This window comes from Leucopleurus acutus (genome assembly GCF_964270905.1).
Source record: "Leucopleurus acutus genome assembly, chromosome: 2".
NCBI lineage: Eukaryota > Metazoa > Chordata > Mammalia > Artiodactyla > Delphinidae > Leucopleurus > Leucopleurus acutus.
Genome location: NC_139143.1, coordinates 86,210,477 through 86,227,780, shown reverse-complemented (window position 1 = coordinate 86,227,780; position 17,304 = coordinate 86,210,477). Strand labels below are relative to the sequence as shown.

The 17,304-nt window shown below is 49.4% G+C and overlaps 1 protein-coding gene across 1 annotated transcript; it reads right to left on the bottom strand.

Moving 5' to 3' along the window:
• Positions 1 to 1,165: 1,165 nt before the first annotated feature.
• Positions 1,166 to 17,007, bottom strand: ITGA10 (integrin subunit alpha 10). The gene is made up of 30 exons (XM_082856063.1): positions 16,767 to 17,007; positions 15,139 to 15,250; positions 14,830 to 14,939; positions 14,143 to 14,234; positions 13,802 to 13,916; positions 12,961 to 13,088; positions 12,654 to 12,802; positions 11,864 to 12,014; positions 11,496 to 11,661; positions 11,285 to 11,358; positions 10,910 to 11,054; positions 10,532 to 10,680; positions 10,167 to 10,310; positions 9,827 to 10,030; positions 9,396 to 9,526; positions 8,495 to 8,661; positions 8,256 to 8,398; positions 7,713 to 7,826; positions 7,431 to 7,516; positions 7,134 to 7,275; positions 6,895 to 6,987; positions 6,668 to 6,744; positions 6,419 to 6,508; positions 5,896 to 5,980; positions 5,612 to 5,725; positions 5,271 to 5,351; positions 5,011 to 5,124; positions 3,361 to 3,456; positions 2,971 to 3,084; positions 1,166 to 2,674 (listed from the first exon to the last, which is right to left on the bottom strand). Exons 1-30 carry the CDS (start codon positions 16,816 to 16,818, stop codon positions 2,609 to 2,611), a joined length of 3,504 nt encoding a protein of 1,167 aa, XP_082712189.1. The 5' UTR covers positions 16,819 to 17,007; the 3' UTR covers positions 1,166 to 2,608.
• Positions 17,008 to 17,304: the final 297 nt, after the last annotated feature.

Below are 17,304 nucleotides of genomic sequence, written 5' to 3'. Positions count from 1 at the left end.
CCTAGCACATATTAGGTGCTTAATGTCTGATGAGTGAATGAACGAAAGAATGAATAAAGGAACAAAGGAGCAACGATGAGAAGAAAGCAACACCTGTGTGTCTGAGGAGAGCCTGGTGTTTCTACAGTTGCTTCTCAAACTGGCTCTCCTTCAAAGGAAGAAAGAGGTAACAGACTTTTTGAAGAACAGGTTGGGGTTAGAGAAAGTCCCATTCTGGCGCTGAGGAAGAGAGGAGAGAGGGATCTCTAGGTGGAGAAAAATATTAAGAGTGCTTTTTTAATCATGTGGAGAGAGAATTAGATGAACCAGTCCTCAAGGATACCCATCTCCCTTTGCAGGCTGACTGGGGATAAAGAGGGGAAATCTGTGAACATAACCATGGCCTCAGTCCTTGCCCCAGAAACAAGTGTGCTGCATAAATGTTGATCAAACTATAGCCTATATGAATTGTACTAAGGGCCACCATGGATCCTCCTGCCACAAAATAACTCACCAGCTTGGCACAGAATGGTTGTCCCAGCCTAATAGGCCAGGTAACTATAACAATAGTTACCATTTATTAAGTACTTACTATATGTTCACTTTACTTGAATCAGCTCATTTAGTCCTCACAACCCTAATAAGTTTAAAGTCAAGAAAGTCAAGACATTGAGAAGTTAAATCTGTTCAAGGTCAAGCAGGATTTAAGTGGTAGAGCTTAGATTTAAACCCAAGTCTGTCTTCATTCTTAACCACTGCTCTACACAGCTTTTTATCTGAGCCTCAGGGTAGTTATGACTTGCCCAAAGCCACTTAGCTCATATATGGCAGACCTGGGATTTCAGTATAGGCCTATGTGTTTACCAAACCTACACATTTTACACTCTACGCTCATTTAAGTAGGTGAGGATTGCAGGAGGCTAGAGTACATCTCCAGTGGGAGAGTCACAGAAAACATTTCAAATACTTCATAACCTTGCCTTCCAGGGACTCAATTGTATAAGGTCTCAAGGTAAACCAAGACTCCACCTCTCACCGTCTGTGAGCAGTCTATATCCCAGGGAACTCAAAGAGAGCCAGAAGTCATTTGACACTGAACTTTATTTGTTCTGACCATCTGATATACTGTCTACCCTGCTAGGAAACAGAGACAATGCTGTCTGCAAAAGGCCAGAGACATGCCAAAATAAACACTGTGACCAGATCTCAAGAACAGCCCTGGAGGACAGAGTCTGTGGCGGCTAGTCAACTGCCCAATAGGGTCCCCTCTCTTCTCAGCTCTGAATGGGTGCTGATTCTTCAAATGGCTGTCAGAGCTGCCCTCTGGAGACCAGTAACTAACTTTGGTGTCCAAAGTCTTGATTACAGAGAACTGTATGTTACCCAGTTGTCAATGAGAATCCACTTCTCTTTACTGGCCATGACCAAAAAATGGGAGTCAGGTGGTGGGGTGGTCCAGAGATAGCAACTAACTTGAGAATTTCCAGTAAACATCAAGCAAGGGCTGTCCAACTGATTGTACCAGAGAAGCCCTACAAGGTATGACTGGAGATGCCCCAGAAACATTTCCTAGGAGATATTTGTGCTATATAAACAGTGCCAAGTAAGTAAGGGCTTGCTTCCCAGAGACCTCTTGCAACCTACTTCAGCTTCTTCCTTAATTCAGACCCCATGGGGCTGCTGCTTCCCAAATCTAGTAAGGTGAAAGGGTTTCCCCCCATCAACTCCCTTCTCTCCCTTCTCTCTAGTTTCTATAAGGAGGCTCCAAGGAGGGCTCATGAGTGTGTGAGGCCTGAGAGAGGAGAAGACTGCCTAGGGTATCCAGTCTTCTCTGTTATTCCAGCTCTAGCCACGTGGGGGCCCCTGGCTCCAGAGAATCGGGCACCCAGCTCTGGCTTTGCTCCCAGGGAAGGCTGGAGAGTTGGGAAACCCTTGCCCAGAAGGCCTGGGGCAGCTCCGTTTCACCAGCACCTGAGGGCGGGCGAGTGCACCACGAAAGTCTCAGGTTTCAGGGGGATGGCAGTTGCCTGTCTAAAGGCTTCTCTGTTCCTTGGAATTGTACAGAATGTCTCTTGTGGCTTTTTCTCCTCCCTCCTTTTTTCCTGTTGACTCTCCCCATCCGGCCCTCTGAATCACCAGACTCCACAGGAAAGCAGCAGATGTTGACTTTACTTCGTTCAAGCCAACGTCAGCTCTCTCCTGTGGAGTGGGGAGAAGGCAGGAAGGTGAGAGGTGGGAAATGGAGGAAGATAACCCCCGTCCTTTCCAAATTGTGAGGGAGGATGTAGAGGGAAACTGAAAGAAGTCAGGGACCTAGGCAAAAAATTCTTAATTCCTGGGGATGGGGAAAAAAGGACCCTACACTAAGGTCCCAGTGTTGGCTCTGGAACCAGGATGGTAAGGAGGGAAGCACAGGGTGGGAGTGTTTAGTGCCAGTCCTTCTCGTCTGAGGTAAGGCCTCATCCCTTGCCAGCAGCATCCTCATGACTCAAAGGTCAAGTCAGGCTGCAGGTCTGGGGAGATAGTCCAGAGGCTTCTTCCTGTCCCATCTGAGCCCCCAAACCTCTGCTGTTATGCAAGTCTTTTGGAGAAGCTGCCAGGGAGGACTTTCTAGGGCTTTATTCTACATTCATTGCTCCAATTTCTCTTCTCTTTTTTCTTCCTCAGGGATTTTCTTACGGGCAAAGAAGCCAAGCTGTAGGGAAAGAGATAAGAGTCTTCACCAAATGCCCTGCCTGGGGACCCGGCCAACAGCCCTCAGATGTATCTGAAGTCTTCAATTTTGTTCTGCTTCCAAAACTGAGATTCAAATTTATTTTATTTGGCTTAGTTTAATTCAACCAACATTTGTGGAGGACAGTGAAGGAGATCTGGGCATGACACCCACAGCCTGCTTAGCTGCCCAGCACAAATCCGGTTCTCCCGGCTATAATCAAGGATTCCTTAATTCGTGAGCACATGCCCCGTACTCCCCACGACAGCAGTGCTTACCTTCCAAAGGCAGAAGACAAGGAGAGCAAGCAGAAGCAGCCCTCCCAGGACACTGCCAATGAGGATCCACAGGGAGATGAGGACAGGGCGGGACTGAATTACCTCCAGGAGGCTCTGCATAGGAAGGAGAGTTGTTTTTTATTTGCACCGTTTTGCCCAGCTAGCCTCACCCAACATTGTAGCCAAGCCAGCCGCAAAATAGAAGACTAAAAGGAAAGAGACTGAGGTAGGAATGGAGGCAGTGGGACCCCACCATTCTGATTTATCACTTCTGACTCCCTGACTGCTGCCTAATGAAGACACCTCTGTTCTGAAAAATCTCACAGGTGCCCTTAGGCCACTGCCACCCTTACTAGTTCCACAGTTCTCAGACTCAGTCTCCAGCCCCACCTCACTCCAACGGGAGGCTTCAGTCAGCTGTAGGACACTGCCCGCCTCAGTTCCCAGCTCAAAGGTGCTGACCACTGTCAGAGACTTGAATTTGGCCTGTGAATGGAAAGACATTTAAAGTGAGCCATCATCTGAACTGGGAGATTGGGATTGATTAATATATGTATAAAAAGGATAACTAATAAGAATCTGCTGTATAAAAAAATAAATAAAATTCAAAAAAAATAAAAAATAAATAAAGTGAGCCATCATCAGGTGATAAGGCTCTCAGAACCCTAATGGCAAAGATGAGGCTGAGAGGCACAACTTCCAGGACGTTCAAAACCAGAGGAAAAGGTTGGAGACTGATGGGGAAAGAAAAGAAGGGTAACAGATGGAAAGCCTATGGCCCTTCATATACTCTATTTGCCCTACCTGAAATGCATTCAACTCCTCTTTCTTTGGCTAACGCCTACCCTTCCTTTAGATGTCATCCCCTCTGGGAAGTAGGAAAGTGTTCCCTCCTAACCCCCATCACCCTGGATCAGGTTATAATATTCTGTTTACTTCTCTGTCTTTCACCTCTGAACTATAAGATCCCTGAGGTCAAGGGTTGTGTGTTAGTAATTTATGTGTCCCTAGTTTCTCAATAAATCTTTGTTAAAAGAATAAATAAATGAATGAAAAAAAGGATACCAAAGAGAGATAAAGAGAGAACCAGACTTAGGGAAGGATGGCCTGTCAGACTTAACTTCCCTGAAAGATGCCTACATCCCAGGGATCTTGTGTAATTCAAAGTATACGGAACATGGGAAAGCACAATATAAACCCCTAGTACTAAACAGCTGTTATAATTAAGAGGTCATTTCCCTGCTCAGGAACTCACATGACTCCTGACTGCCTATCATATTAGGTTCTATTTCATCTTCCTGGCTTTAAAGATCTTTGATAATCTAGATCTCTTTCACTATACAATATCACTTCCCACTACCCTCCATGCTTACCCTGCATGTAATATCAACTATTTACTCATTCATTTAATAAAAATGTATTAAATCACTACAATGAGTTAGGCATGGTGCTAAATGTTGGGGATATTCTCCTCAGTGTCTACCTAATAGAGGGCTTTTTATATAGCAGGCATTTGATGGGTTGATTGAATTTAGGTATCCTATAAATGTTGGTTGGGGCTTCCCTGGTGGCGCAGTGGTTGAGAGTCCACCTGCCGATGCAGGGGACACGGGTTCGTGCCCCAGTCCGGGAAGATCCCACATGCCGCGGAGCAGCTGGGCCCGTGAGCCATGGCCGCTGAGCCTGCGCGTCCGGAGCCTGTGCTCAGCAACAGGAGAGGCCACAACAGTGAGAGGCCCGCTAATGTCGGTTGATTATTGATATAACACTAAGAGATGATAAACGGAGGAAAATACAAGAATAGTAACTAGCTTCTAGTGAGTTCATCTCATTATTCACTTAGTCTTTACAACAACCCTATGAAGTAGGTCTTTTCTTCCCCATCTTAGAGATGAGGAGAAAGAAACTTAGGAAAATTAAATGACTTTGTGAGTAGGAGGCAAAGCTCGAACTTGAACACGAGTCTGTCTACCGGAAAAGGCTATGCTAAAGTCCCAGGTAGGAGCAGCAGGGGAAAGCAGTGGAAAAGGAAAAGTTTACCCTTCGGAAAAATTCATTGTGAACCAGCCTCAGTAGTCCAACAGAGACCTCAGTCCCCTTTGCCAGTCGCCCGAGGTGGCACCTCATGACCTGACACCGGGAATTGTTCCCATTCTACCAGAAGAGAGAGACACGTCAGGACGCTGGGGTGGAAATATCCCTCACTCCCCACCCTACTCTCCAGCCCAAGGCTCCAAACTCTACTGCTCCCCCCTGCATTCCCACTCTGTGCACCTCCTTCGCCCTCTTGTGACTCATACCAGCCAGCTTGTGTGCTGGAGCTCCTCTGGATGCACAGGGGGCTCTGGGGGCTCAGTCAGGTTCTGCACTGTGCAGCTTGCCTAGAGGAAGATCCAACTTGAGGGACCCTCTTGATGGTGAGAGGCCGGCCACTCCAGGCTGAGCAGGAGCACACCACCCACACTCTTGTAGTTCTTCCCTGGGTGATCCCTTTCTTTCTTCTCAACGAAGCGACGTATGTGAAAGAAAGGCGCCCCCAGGGAGGGAGGAGCCCCGAGAGCAGTGACCCAGGACGCTGGGAGCTGGGTGAGTCCACCAAATCAAGATGGCAGGGTTCCACACGCCCCTAGCCCAGACTCACATTGTTAGTGATGACTTGAGACAGTGACAGGAAGTAATGGCCCCCATGGGCCACAGCTGGAAGGAGGGCTGAGACGATGAGGCCACTGACCACATAGCAGCCAAGGTTCTGAACCTAAAAGGAGGATTGGAAATGGGAAGAGGTGAGAGACAGAGAAAGACTCTTCCTCATCTGTTCCCCTTTACCCTCAATACCACTGAAATCTAAGAGAGACTCCTCCCATACTTTGCCCAGGAACTCCTCCCCCTCCCTCTGCTTATGCCAAGGTCCCTCCAGCTTCTCACCCTAAGAGTGGTTTTGAATTCAGGGCCGGGGCCCACTGGGAGGGTCCCATATGGGTGAACCTCATAGCGGTGCAGAGTGGACTCACTGCGTGGACACCAAGTCAGGAAGCACATGGTCACAGCCATGACACAGACACAGGGGCACATGATCAGCACACAGACATGGATTCAGGGAAGGTAGGGCCAGCACATGGATAAAGAGATAGGGGTACATAGAGAAGACAGAAATGAGACATGACATAGACTTGGTACAAACTTTATGGCCACACCCCATATCCCATCACACCAGCTCCAACCCCCAGGGCCCAGCAAAGCCCTACAACTAGGATGCATAAGTACTATACCTAAGAAAGAAAGATGCTTAAGAGAAGCTTCAGCATGAGTGGCACTGAGGGCAAAAAGATAGAGCAGCCCTAAGGGTTTGGTGTTTGGGAACACTGAAGCACATGGAGGGAGAGGGGGGAAACATAAAGAGTATGAGTCTGGGGTCAGAATGGGGTCTCAGTGGGGAGCTGAGCCATACCTAGAGAATAGGAGGTGAGGCTCATACTGGATGTAGGCTGAGGTCTGGGCTGTGTTATCATGAAGCGTGCCATTTCTCTCCAGGCTATTGCTGTAGGGTCAGGGGGAGAGGCTCGCATCCCAGCCCTGTCTCAGACACCCCTCTCTAGAGTAAAGGAGTCACGCTGTTTCCACCCCTGCTCCCACCCGCACACCACCACCACCAAGAGCCAACAGGAGAGGCCTGGGAGGAAATGCCCATCGTTCTCACCTGGTGGCAGTCAGCCTCACAAGGACCTGGCTCAGGAGGAAGGAGCAGCTAAACTCAAACTCTAGCAGAAAGGTCACCTGGGAGAGAGGGACATGGTAGATTTCTCCTCATGGGACAATACAGAGGAACAGGAGCCCTTGTGTGCCTCCTTTCCTAAACTCCCAGGCCCTGCAGATTCCAGCCCCTGATCTCTCAGAGGCCCTTTCTCATCCTGGGCCCCAACTCACCTTGGCTCCAGCCTGGAAGACAGGATGCCCCACGCTGCAGAGGCGGGCATGAAGGGAAGGGGCTGCACACTCCACCTTCACTGGGCCGTCCCCCTGAGAGCAGAGGAAGCGGGGTGGAGGCTAAGGTGGGGCTGCAACTGCTCTCCTGCCTGCAGCCTCTAAACACTGCAAGCCTTTCCCTAGGGCCCCTCACAGACAATACCCCAATTGTCCTTCCAAATTCCCTCCCCCAAGGGCACCTGAGGAGTAAAACTGGATAGGTGAAGGTTTCTGGAGAAGCTGAGACTCAGGCTAGTGTTGTAGGCATTTTCCTTCCTGTTCTTCAGAGTTGCTGACACCAGCACTTTCCGCCGACCACCTCGAACCACGAATGGGTCCTTCCTAGGAGTCGTGGATTAAAAGAGAGACCAGAGTCGAAGGAGCGCCAGAAGCCTCGCTTCTGTCTTCCTGGGCAAGAAACAACCCTCCATCTCCCTTCAAGTCCCTTCTGATCTGTCTCGGGTCACCCCCATTTGGCCAGTTCATGTCCATCCCACCTGGAGCCTCTGATGTTCATATTAGCTCGAAGTACCAGATCTGTGACACATTCATTGTCAGGGCCACAGTCCTTCGAGAAGGGGACCTAGAGGAGAGAGAAGGGGCTGAGGGCTGAGAGGAAGGCGTGGGAGAAAGGAATGGGATTGAGGGAGAAGTAAAAAGAGTGGGTGCCCAAGTTAGATTTCACTGTGATCTCATGTCTCCTCCCTCCCCTTTCTCTTGAATTCACTGAGAAGGGCAGTGTTGGGACCCAGGGCAGGGCAGGGCTTGGCACTTCTGACCAGCTTTCGTATGGAGGTAGGTGAGCCCTCATCCAGCACAGGCCCTGGTTTTGTGGTGTTGTCCAAAGCAAAGGTCACAGTCAAGGCCACTGGCCGGAGGTAATCTGATGTATCCTAAGAGAAACCAGAGTCAAGGATCATGGGAAGCCAGGATTAGGGATACGACCCAGGAATCCTAGCAGAATGTGATAATTATGGCGATATTTACTGAGCACTTTCTGTGTGCTGGGCACTGTCCTAAGGTTTTATCAATACTATTACATTTAATTCTAAGACAGCTAACTCCTATTTTGTAGTTGTTATTATTATCCCCCCTTTTCAGGCAAGGAAACTAAGGTTTGCAGGTTATATGAGTTGCCAGAATTCACAGGTGGTAAACGGCAGAGCAGGATTCAAACCCAGATCAGCCTGACTCCACAGTCTGATCTTTCTCACTTTGCTGACTCTGGCTTTCTTGCCGATCCAGCAGAAAGTCCTCCCTCTGATCCAGCCTTCTTCTCACTCCCAGGCCCTGATGCAAAGCAGTTCCTGCCCCCTCCTCACCAGCACATGGAAGTGCAGCGGCTCACAAGTGATAGTCCCCACACTGAGCCGGAGCCGCCGAGGGGACAGCCTCTGTCCAGAGCCGTCAAACGCTGCACGGGCTCCAGCTGTCCACTCATCCAGCGATGCTGTGAACCGCACATCTGAATGGGGCAGGCAAGAGTGCAGGTGGAGAGGGGTCCCAAGATCATGGCAGGCAAGGGGTTGAGAGCTGCCTAGCATGCACTCTAGTCACTCACGGAATTGGCGATCCCAGCGACCGGGAGTGCGGGAGGTCACTTGGAAGCAAAGGGCTGCGGATAGGCAGGCTGCCTCCTGGCTGCGTCGCTTGCAGTCCCTCTGAACCACACTGATGGCTGGCGGGGTCACATCCAGTGAAGGGGCCAGGTGGACAATGGGCCGGGAGCTGGGAACAGGGTGGGAAAGAAAGTCTAGCAGAGGGAAGAAAGCCCTTTGAGAAAGGCAGTCCCCAGTGTTTGCCTCCCTGAGGTCAAAGGAAAGAATAAGGAGCTAGGGGACACATGTGTCCGCCTCCCCTGAACCTTCTGACAGAAGTAAGATAATAGTTAACATTTTTTAAAAATTAATTTATTTTTATTTTTGGCTGCCTGTGTCTTCACTGCTGCGTGTGGCCTTTCTCTCTAGCTGCGGCGAGCAGGGACTACTCTCGGCCTTGGTGCATGGGCTTCTCATTGCGGTGGCCTCTCCCATTGCGGAGCATGGGTTCTAGGTGTGTGGGTTTCAGTAGTTGTGGTACACGGGCTCAGTAGTTGTGGTGCATGGGCTTAGTTGCTCCGCGGCATGTGGGATCCTCCTGTACCAGGGATCGAACCCTTGTCCCCTGCATTGGCAGGCGGATTCTTAACCACTGCACCACCAGGCAAGTCCCAATAGCTAACATTTAATCAGCACTTGCCGTGTGCTAGGCACTGTGTTTAGATCTTTTCACAGATTATAGCGTTTAATCCTCACAACAAACCTCTAAGGCAGGTACAATTATTATTCCCATTTTATAAACTAGGAAACAGAGGCACAGAGTAAGTTGATCAAGAAAGCCAAATGTAGCTTTGTGATTCCAAAGCCCTTGCTTTTAACAGCTATGCCATGCTGTCTACTGCTACCTGAGCTGGGGCCACTCACCTGAGCAGGATGGCTGCCCCTTGGGCACCCACAGCAACATCTACCAGGTCATCTCCATCCAGATCTAACCGGCCATCCACACTTCGGCCAAAGTAGCTGAGGGCCTGTGGCATGGAGACAGCAGCAATCCGCTGAGAGGGAGAGAGGAGACACTGAGCAGAGACTCACACAACTGGTTGCCCAGGCCTCCCACCTGGCTTTTTCTAATTCTCCCCTCAGGCATGAGGAGGAATGAGAGAAACTTGCCTGTGTTCAGGAGTCTCTAGTACAGCAACATGTTTCCTACCCCACCGCCTCACCTTTTTGACTACTGATAAAAAAGGCATTTGTTCAGTTTGGGTCTCAAGCCCAGGGGAGCAATGATAACCAAAGGGTGCACCTTCTTTCCCTTTCCTCCCACCATGCCCCTGCCTCGTCGGGGCACTCCTGACCTGGGCAGGACAGGGCTTGACTCCACTCTGGGTCCCGTGATAGAGGTACAGTGCTCCACGGTGCCCATCCTCCAGGGGCGCTCCCATAGCCACATCAGCAAAACCATCTTGGTTCAGATCAGGAAGGGCAGCCATGGCAAAGCCAAACCGAGCATCCTGTGGGGGTTCTGGCTGAAGTGTTCCCTGGAGTGTCAGCAAGGACTGCTGGTGGAGGTGAGGAGAAGGCAGAAGATGCTGATTTGACAGTCCCAACCTCTCAGCCAGCCCTCAAATGTGTGTGCCTTCCCTCACTCCCTTTGCCCCCCACAGACAAGTTCTAGGGTACCCCGGCAAGTCTCACCTGGCCCACCAGATACACATAAACACGTCCTGTCTCCTTGTTCTGGGGCCCCAGGAACATGGGGGCAGCCACAAGCAAGACGTCAGTTGTTCCATCCCCATCCGTATCCAATGGGCAGAGCTCACTGCCAAAGTACGAGCCAATCTGGAGAGCGGTGGGTAGTGGTGACCCCAGAGGAAAGGGAAGGCAAGATTATGGACAAGTGGGGAGCACCTGCCAATCTGGTCCTCACATCCCTGACAGACTCTGCCAACCAGAATTCAACACAGACTTTTAAGGCCCCTCTCTTGACCCTTCACTCTCTTCCCCCACAGCCTGAAGGTCCCTCAGGAGCCAAGGGTCTCACCCTCCCTTGGATGCCCTACCTGCTCCCCCTGGAGGCTCTGGGCGACCCTCACAGCCCCATCTTTCTTAAGCTGGAAGGCGATGACCTTTCCTCGATGTCTAAACCGAGGAGCTCCTGAGAGAAAGAGGCGGCGTCCACCCCGCAAAAGCATGGAGGAAACTGAGTAACCTAGAAGTGGACAAGGAATCGGAGGTGAAAGGGAAAGAAGATGGGGTCAGAGTAGGAGGTTTCCCTAAAGGCACAGAAGGGGGTCCCAAAGGAAGGTAGCAGGAGATCAGTGAGAAACTGCATGAGTTAAGAGTGAGTACCTTATACCCTCCATCCCACCCCCCACTGAGGAAGCTTTTTTTCTTTTCCCCCTCCACCGTCTAATCCTTTGCAGCTCTCTGCTACTCACCCAGGTAGGCTGCATGGTTCTGCAATGCAGGGGGGAACTCATCTTCCAGGGCCGTCCGTGGCGGGAAGAGGCGGTGACCTTCTTCAAGCCATAACACTGAGCCCCCCCAGTCATAAGCCCCTACCATCCCGAAGAGAATCCCATCCTGTAGGGCAGAACCAAATGGGGTCGCTGAAAAGACAGTGGGGAATAAGAAGAAAAAGCTCTCCAGGAGTGAGAGGGTCACTGAGGGCATGCTGGGGTCAGTTGGTGGGGTATGGGAAGGTCAGCATGGACATTGGTTAAAGGAGGAATCCAGAAGACCCTGGGGTTGAAGCTGTCTGAGTTAGAGGCTGGAAGGAGTCAGATGTTGAGAGGGGTCAGAGTCTGTCCAACCTTTAGCCGATGAGTAGAGAAACCAATCTGAGACATTTCCAGCCCAAAGGAGCTTTCATTTTCTCCGTGGGACCCTTGAGTGTGAGAAAACATCATGAGGCAATATAAGGGAAGACAGTTTCCCCTTTGACCTCTGAACTTATTCCAGAAGCCCACCTATACCCCAGAACTCCCCCTACCCTGTCCTCTGTTTCTCCAGGGTAATCATTACCCTCAAGGCCAAAAATCCGGTCTCCTAATGCATCCACAATGTCAGTCAGTGCTGCTTCATCTGTGACATTGAAGAAGAATCTCTCGTCTGGATCACTGGCAATAGCTCTGATTTCCCGCAGGAAAGCGCTGGGGTCTCGCTGCCGCCGGAGGTAGTGACCAAGGACCTGGGGTCAGGAGATAAAGGTGGGGGCTGCTAGCTGTGTGCTGTGAGACGGTAGAGCTGTACAGGACACAGCCAACTAAAGAGAAGAAAGGGAATACGGCTGATGTCTGGGAAGGGGTCAACGTCTGTTTTCTTAAGTTCCCAGTCCTCAGTGTCACCCTCCCCAATCCCTTCTATCCTTCCAGATCCAGAGCTGTTCTCACCGCAATCCCATAGCGTGTCACTCTGCCAGCTTCGCAGGCCTTTAGTGCTGTAGGAAGTTCCTCTCCATCATGTGACTCTCCATCAGTGACAACCACCAGTAGCCTGGCAGCCTCTGGTCGGCCCCCATGGGACTGACTGAATCCTTCTGTGCTGAGAAGAGAGAGAAAGGAGTGAGGTGTGATCAGATGTGTGCAGATAGATACACATACACACAGTACTTAACACTGTCGGCAGTTCACTGAGGCCAGGCCTCTTGCCTTTTAGCCCATCTCCCCAACTGTCTAGCGTAGAGACTGGCATACAGTAAGAGCTCAAATGTCTGAATGTCATAGAACGTATAGAGCAGCATATCATCAATGCAAGTAAGTATAAAATCCATTCACTCATAGATTCATTCAGCAAATATTGTATTTAGGAGGACAAATATTAAGGGAACGTAGAATAAAGGAGAATGGTCAGGTCAGAGGAGTCTTCCCAGAGATGAGTTTTGTCACGTTTGGAAAATGAGTGGTGGAAAACCCGAGGACCAAGAGCAAAGTGGGAGTGGAGGTATATAGACAGAGAGAATTCTGTCTGCAGAGATAAATAAAGCAGAAACATGGAGAGACACAGACACAGACAATTTGTAGAAATGCAATGAGTGCGACGACAGCCAATTTAGCCTTCCCCCACCTACATTAGTGTGCAAAAAAAAAATAAGCTGGCAAGACATCTTGGGATGTACACACTGCACTCCAAAGCCTGCCCTAACCCTTCCGGCTTCCCACACCCCCCTTCCCAGTGCCTCACCAGGCCATCATTATTGCTTGAGCAGTCTTTGTTTCTCGTCCCTCCCGCCGGCTCAGGTTCCTTGCTGCTCTCACCACTTCTTCTTTGGTTCGGAAATCTCCCAGGGACCACTCATGTACAGAGCTCTCCCCATACTGTACCAGTCCCACCTGAGAATAAAGTGTGCACTCTAATGGAGTGTGGGGGTGGAGAAGGTATGCGAGGGAGGGGAGACGAGCACCTGGATACTACTGAAGATGCTACCTACATTTATCTCCTCTCTCCCTGTCTCTCCCCCTCCAAGCCCATCCATGTCGCCTTCTCTTACCTGTATCTGCTCCGGGTCAATAAATAATCTCCCTACTAGTCTTCGCAGGAAGGTCTGAACTTCAGACCAGGGGTAGATGCTGTTGGAGCCGTCCAACACAATGACGACATCCATGTATGTGGGACAGCCTAGGAGGAGGGGTATGGTGATGGGGAAGAGAGGGGTAAAGGACATTGGGCATGGGGACAACAAGGGAAGAGGTCACAGGAGGGCACATTTAATTCAAACATTTATTAGGCACTTTTACATATAAGGAAGATAGTGTGCCAGGTCCTGGGTAAATATAAAAATGAATAAAAGAGAAGATGGGCATATATACAATTGACTAAAAAAACAAAGAAGAAGGAATCAAGCGCTAGTAGAAACATAGCACCACTCTATGATGTGAGAGAAAAAAGGAGGGTCAGTCCTGATGGTGGAGAATCAAAGGAGGCAGCGACTGAGAAGATACTGAAGACTGGAGATGTTTGAGGAGAGGAGACAAAACAGGAAGGCATTTGGGTGGAGAACACTTTAAACAAAAAGAGATGGAGGTATAAAAATAGATGACACATAGGAGAATGGTGAGGTGAAGGCTATAGCCAAGGTGCAGGGTATGAAGGGATATAGTGAGAGCTGAGTTTTTGAAGTTGATTAAATCAGTTCATGGAGTCTTGACGACCTGGTAAAGAGGCTGAATTCTCATCTGTTAGGAAACATGGAGCTTTTGTGGACATGTTAGGTAGCAGTGAGGATAAGCCATGCAGTTCCCCTGTCAAGCATCATACCCTGTGGCCCCATCTTTTTCCCACCCTGCACCCCGTTCTAGGGACTGAGTCCTCAGGCCCTTCTCCTGGCTCACGTTGTACAGTGGGTGCCAGGCTTCCCTGGGGCCGGAACGAAGCATCTACACGGGCACATATCCCAGAACTGAAGACAGATGAGCCACAAGCACGAGACCAGAGAGGGGCACAAGCCTGGGGATGGGTAGAGGAAACAGTTACTCCCAGGCTTGGGAGGGCACCCTCAGAACATGCTCTTTGTCAAAAGAGGCATTGAGACCACTCCCCAAGACCCCCCTCCTTGCTTTCTAGGGTTTTTAACTCCTTGACCTCTCCACATAGACCAGTTTCCCTTATCATACCACCCTTTTCTCTACCACAAACCGTCAGAGACCCCGCCACCACCCTTTCCTTAGCTTACCATGAATCCCCCATCACCAACTGTCTCCAGTAGAGACATCCCCAGGTGCATATTCACAGCAGGACGAGATGAATTTCCCAGTGGATAGTCACCTGGTTGGAGAGGAGTGGAAGAGCATGAGATCATGGGGTCACAGATGGGGTGACTGAGTTCAGGATGATTTTGGAAGAGGATGAGAAGAGGTCCGGATCAAGTCAGGAAGAGGAGTACGTGGGATATGGAGGTAAAGAAGTAAGGTGTGATATCACTCATATGTGGAGTCTAATTTTTTTTAATGTTATCTATGAACTTATTTACAAAACAGAAACAGACTCACAGATTTTGAAAACAAACTTATGGCTACCAAAGGGGAAACATGGAGGGGGGAGGGATAAATTAGGAGCCTGGGATTAACATACACACACTACTATATATAAAATAGATAATCAACAAGGACCTACTGTATAGCATAGGGAACTCTACTCAGTATTCTATAATAACCTATATGGGAAAAGAATCTGAAAAAGAATGAATATATGTATATGTATAACTGAATCACTTTGCTGTACACCTGAAAGTAACACAATATTGTAAATCAACTATGCTCCAAAAAACTTAAAAACAAAAAAAAAGTGAGGTGTAAGGGGTCAAAGCTACTAGTGTATCAAGGTTAGGGGTTAGGAGTGGAAGAGTGAGGAGTCTTCTTACCCAAGTGGCCCTTAGCACATGGGGCATTGTGGGAGCCCCCTACAGGGCAGCGATAAACATCCCCCCTTCGGTCGCCTGAAGGCCCATCCCAGGGCGCACCCACCAACATCCTGGGAGGAGGAAATGAATACAAGCATAGCGTAAATATGACACTTGAGATAGGCCAGAGGGAAAGGGCATGGTGACGGCAAGTCTAGAGCCCCAGCCATTTCCAAAGAACCAGATTAGTTTATATTTCCATCTACCTTGCCTCCCCCCTAACAGCTCTATCACAGTCCCAATCCCACGGCCCCCTGGTTTCCTCCTCACCATCGGCGTCCACCCCCAACATGTTGTAAGACACTGTATCCAAATTCAGCCTCCGGTGGCCCTGGAAATAGGCGTGGGTGATGCACGTCCAGGTTAAAGGGGGAGCAGAGACCTGGGGGGCCAGGATCATAAGGTTAGCAGGAATCAGCCAGAGAACCTAATGAATGCCCAGAGGTACAACCAGAGAGAAACCGTGGAGGGAACTTTTTGATCTCAGCCTATCTCCCTTCTTTTTACTCATAAGCTGCCCTGGACTCTGTGAATGTCATATACTCCAAGCAAGGATGATTTTCTTCCTGTGTTTGGGTCCAGATGTCTAACCTGTGGCCCTCTGCCATGCTGTTGCACAGATGTATTTCCATTCCTATCCCCCAAATTTCATTTACAGACATGTCTGGAAGGGTCAAGTTCCCCTTTTCTACATCATTCCTCCTACACATCCTCCTCTCCAAGCTGTGAGGGTCAAAAGAGGGAGAAGGCCTTTCTGCAGCCCCAGAACAACTATTCCTTACAAATTCTCCCCAAACCCAGGACCACAGGGAAAACAGGAGGAGGTTAGTGAACACTGCATGTCTGGGTCTCTTCTCTTCCTGTCTCTTCTTGACTCCCAGTATCATTGTTACACTCTCACTCTCTTTCTCCAATGTCTAGGTCTCTGGCTGATTCCAGCCCTGGAAACCTCAGTGGTAATTAACTGGGTGGAGCCACTCGCCTACATCCATGGTTTGCCATACATCCTTTCCAAGGGTGCCATCACTCCCAAAGTTTCTCACGATCCACTTCCTTTGTAATTCATCCCCCCTCCCAACTGCCCCCTGCCTACTTGCATTTCTTCCTTAACTCTCAGCCCACTCTAAAGACCCCCTCAATCTTGTTCTTGCTGACTCTTCCCTCCCAACCCCAATCTGTTTAAAATCAGAGCTGGTATTTTAGGAAACGAAGATTACAGGGCACTGATGAGGAAAAATTCCAGGCCTCTTGTCCCTCCCATGGTTCTTTCCCTGTGACTTGCTCCTTCAAGTAACCCCCACTCAGGCCACCCCACCACCACTTTCACCAATGGCTATAGCTCTGTCTCAAACCAAGCTCATTTTCAGAAAAGTGTTTTGTATGTGAGCCTTTTTGCATCCAGGAAACTGGCAAGGCTGTATGACCAGGAACTGTAGCACACTGGTTAGATAAACCCAGAGTTCTGACCACACAGTTAGTCAGTTATGTCTCAGGAACCCAGAGACCACCAAGGGCAGGGAGAAGTAGGGAGGGGGATAATAGTAATCAGACTAGCCATGTGGAAGTTCACATCATGTTTCTTTTTGGTCGCCTCACTCTTCCAGGGCTTAGGACAAAGTTTTATTTAATTGGACACAAATATTACACAAGGCACTGGACAGCTTCAACCCTTGCCAGGCAGTCATATGTGTGGGCAAAAGAATGCAAACCCATGCGCATGTGTACGCACACACCACACACACACACACACACACACACACACACACACACACACGAAACATAGAATCAGTTAACCTCTTAACCTAACTCCCAAAGAATTTTAACCATAAAGATCCCAATGCTAAACGATCCATATATCTTTCGTTCCCACCAGAAACCAAGAAGTTAACCTCCCTCACCTGTCAGGAACATCAGGGGCAAGAACAGGTGGGGGATGAGGGGGAACTCCATGTCTGGATGTTCTCTGTCTGCGTGAGAAGTCCTCTGTGCCTCTGTCCCTCTCCTTCTCTGTTTTCTGTACTTTCCCTCCTATCCTGCCCCCTCCCCCTGGCAGCTAAAAATAAAGTTGGAAGGAATGGGAGGAGTAATGGTGGGGAAGTGTGGGGAGCCCCAGACCAAGGAAAGGAGGAATGAGCGATTTTAGTGTATTTCTCTGCCTTGGTGCTGCCCCCTGGAGGCATCATCTCAGTATCCAAAGAGAACACAATTCTTGACTTTCTGTCCTTTCTTTCTCTTCCTCTTTTTTCTATCCTTTGTTGTTGCCTAGCAATAATGCTTTCCTCAGGTTTGGAATAGAAGGTAGGAGTGGGAGATAGATTCTTTTTACCTCCTAACCTTATTTATCTCAACCTGGAATATGGAAAATGAAAGAGCTGATAACAGTGATATCATTTCCCCACCTACTCAGAGTCCCAACATGTGAAGACACAGCCCACC

Excerpts from the sequence above, each read along its gene's own strand:
- ITGA10 (XM_082856063.1), bottom strand. The coding sequence starts at position 16,818 with ATGGAGTTCCCCCTCATCCCCCACCTGTTCTTGCCCCTGATGTTCCTG. Across the intron at positions 7,827-8,255 it reads CGCTGCACTTCCATGTGCTG|GATACATCAGATTACCTCCG; the intron begins GTGAGGAGGGGG and ends GGTTTCTCTTAG. Across the intron at positions 7,517-7,712 it reads CTACCTCCATACGAAAGCTG|GTCCCCTTCTCGAAGGACTG; the intron begins GTCAGAAGTGCC and ends TCTCTCCTCTAG.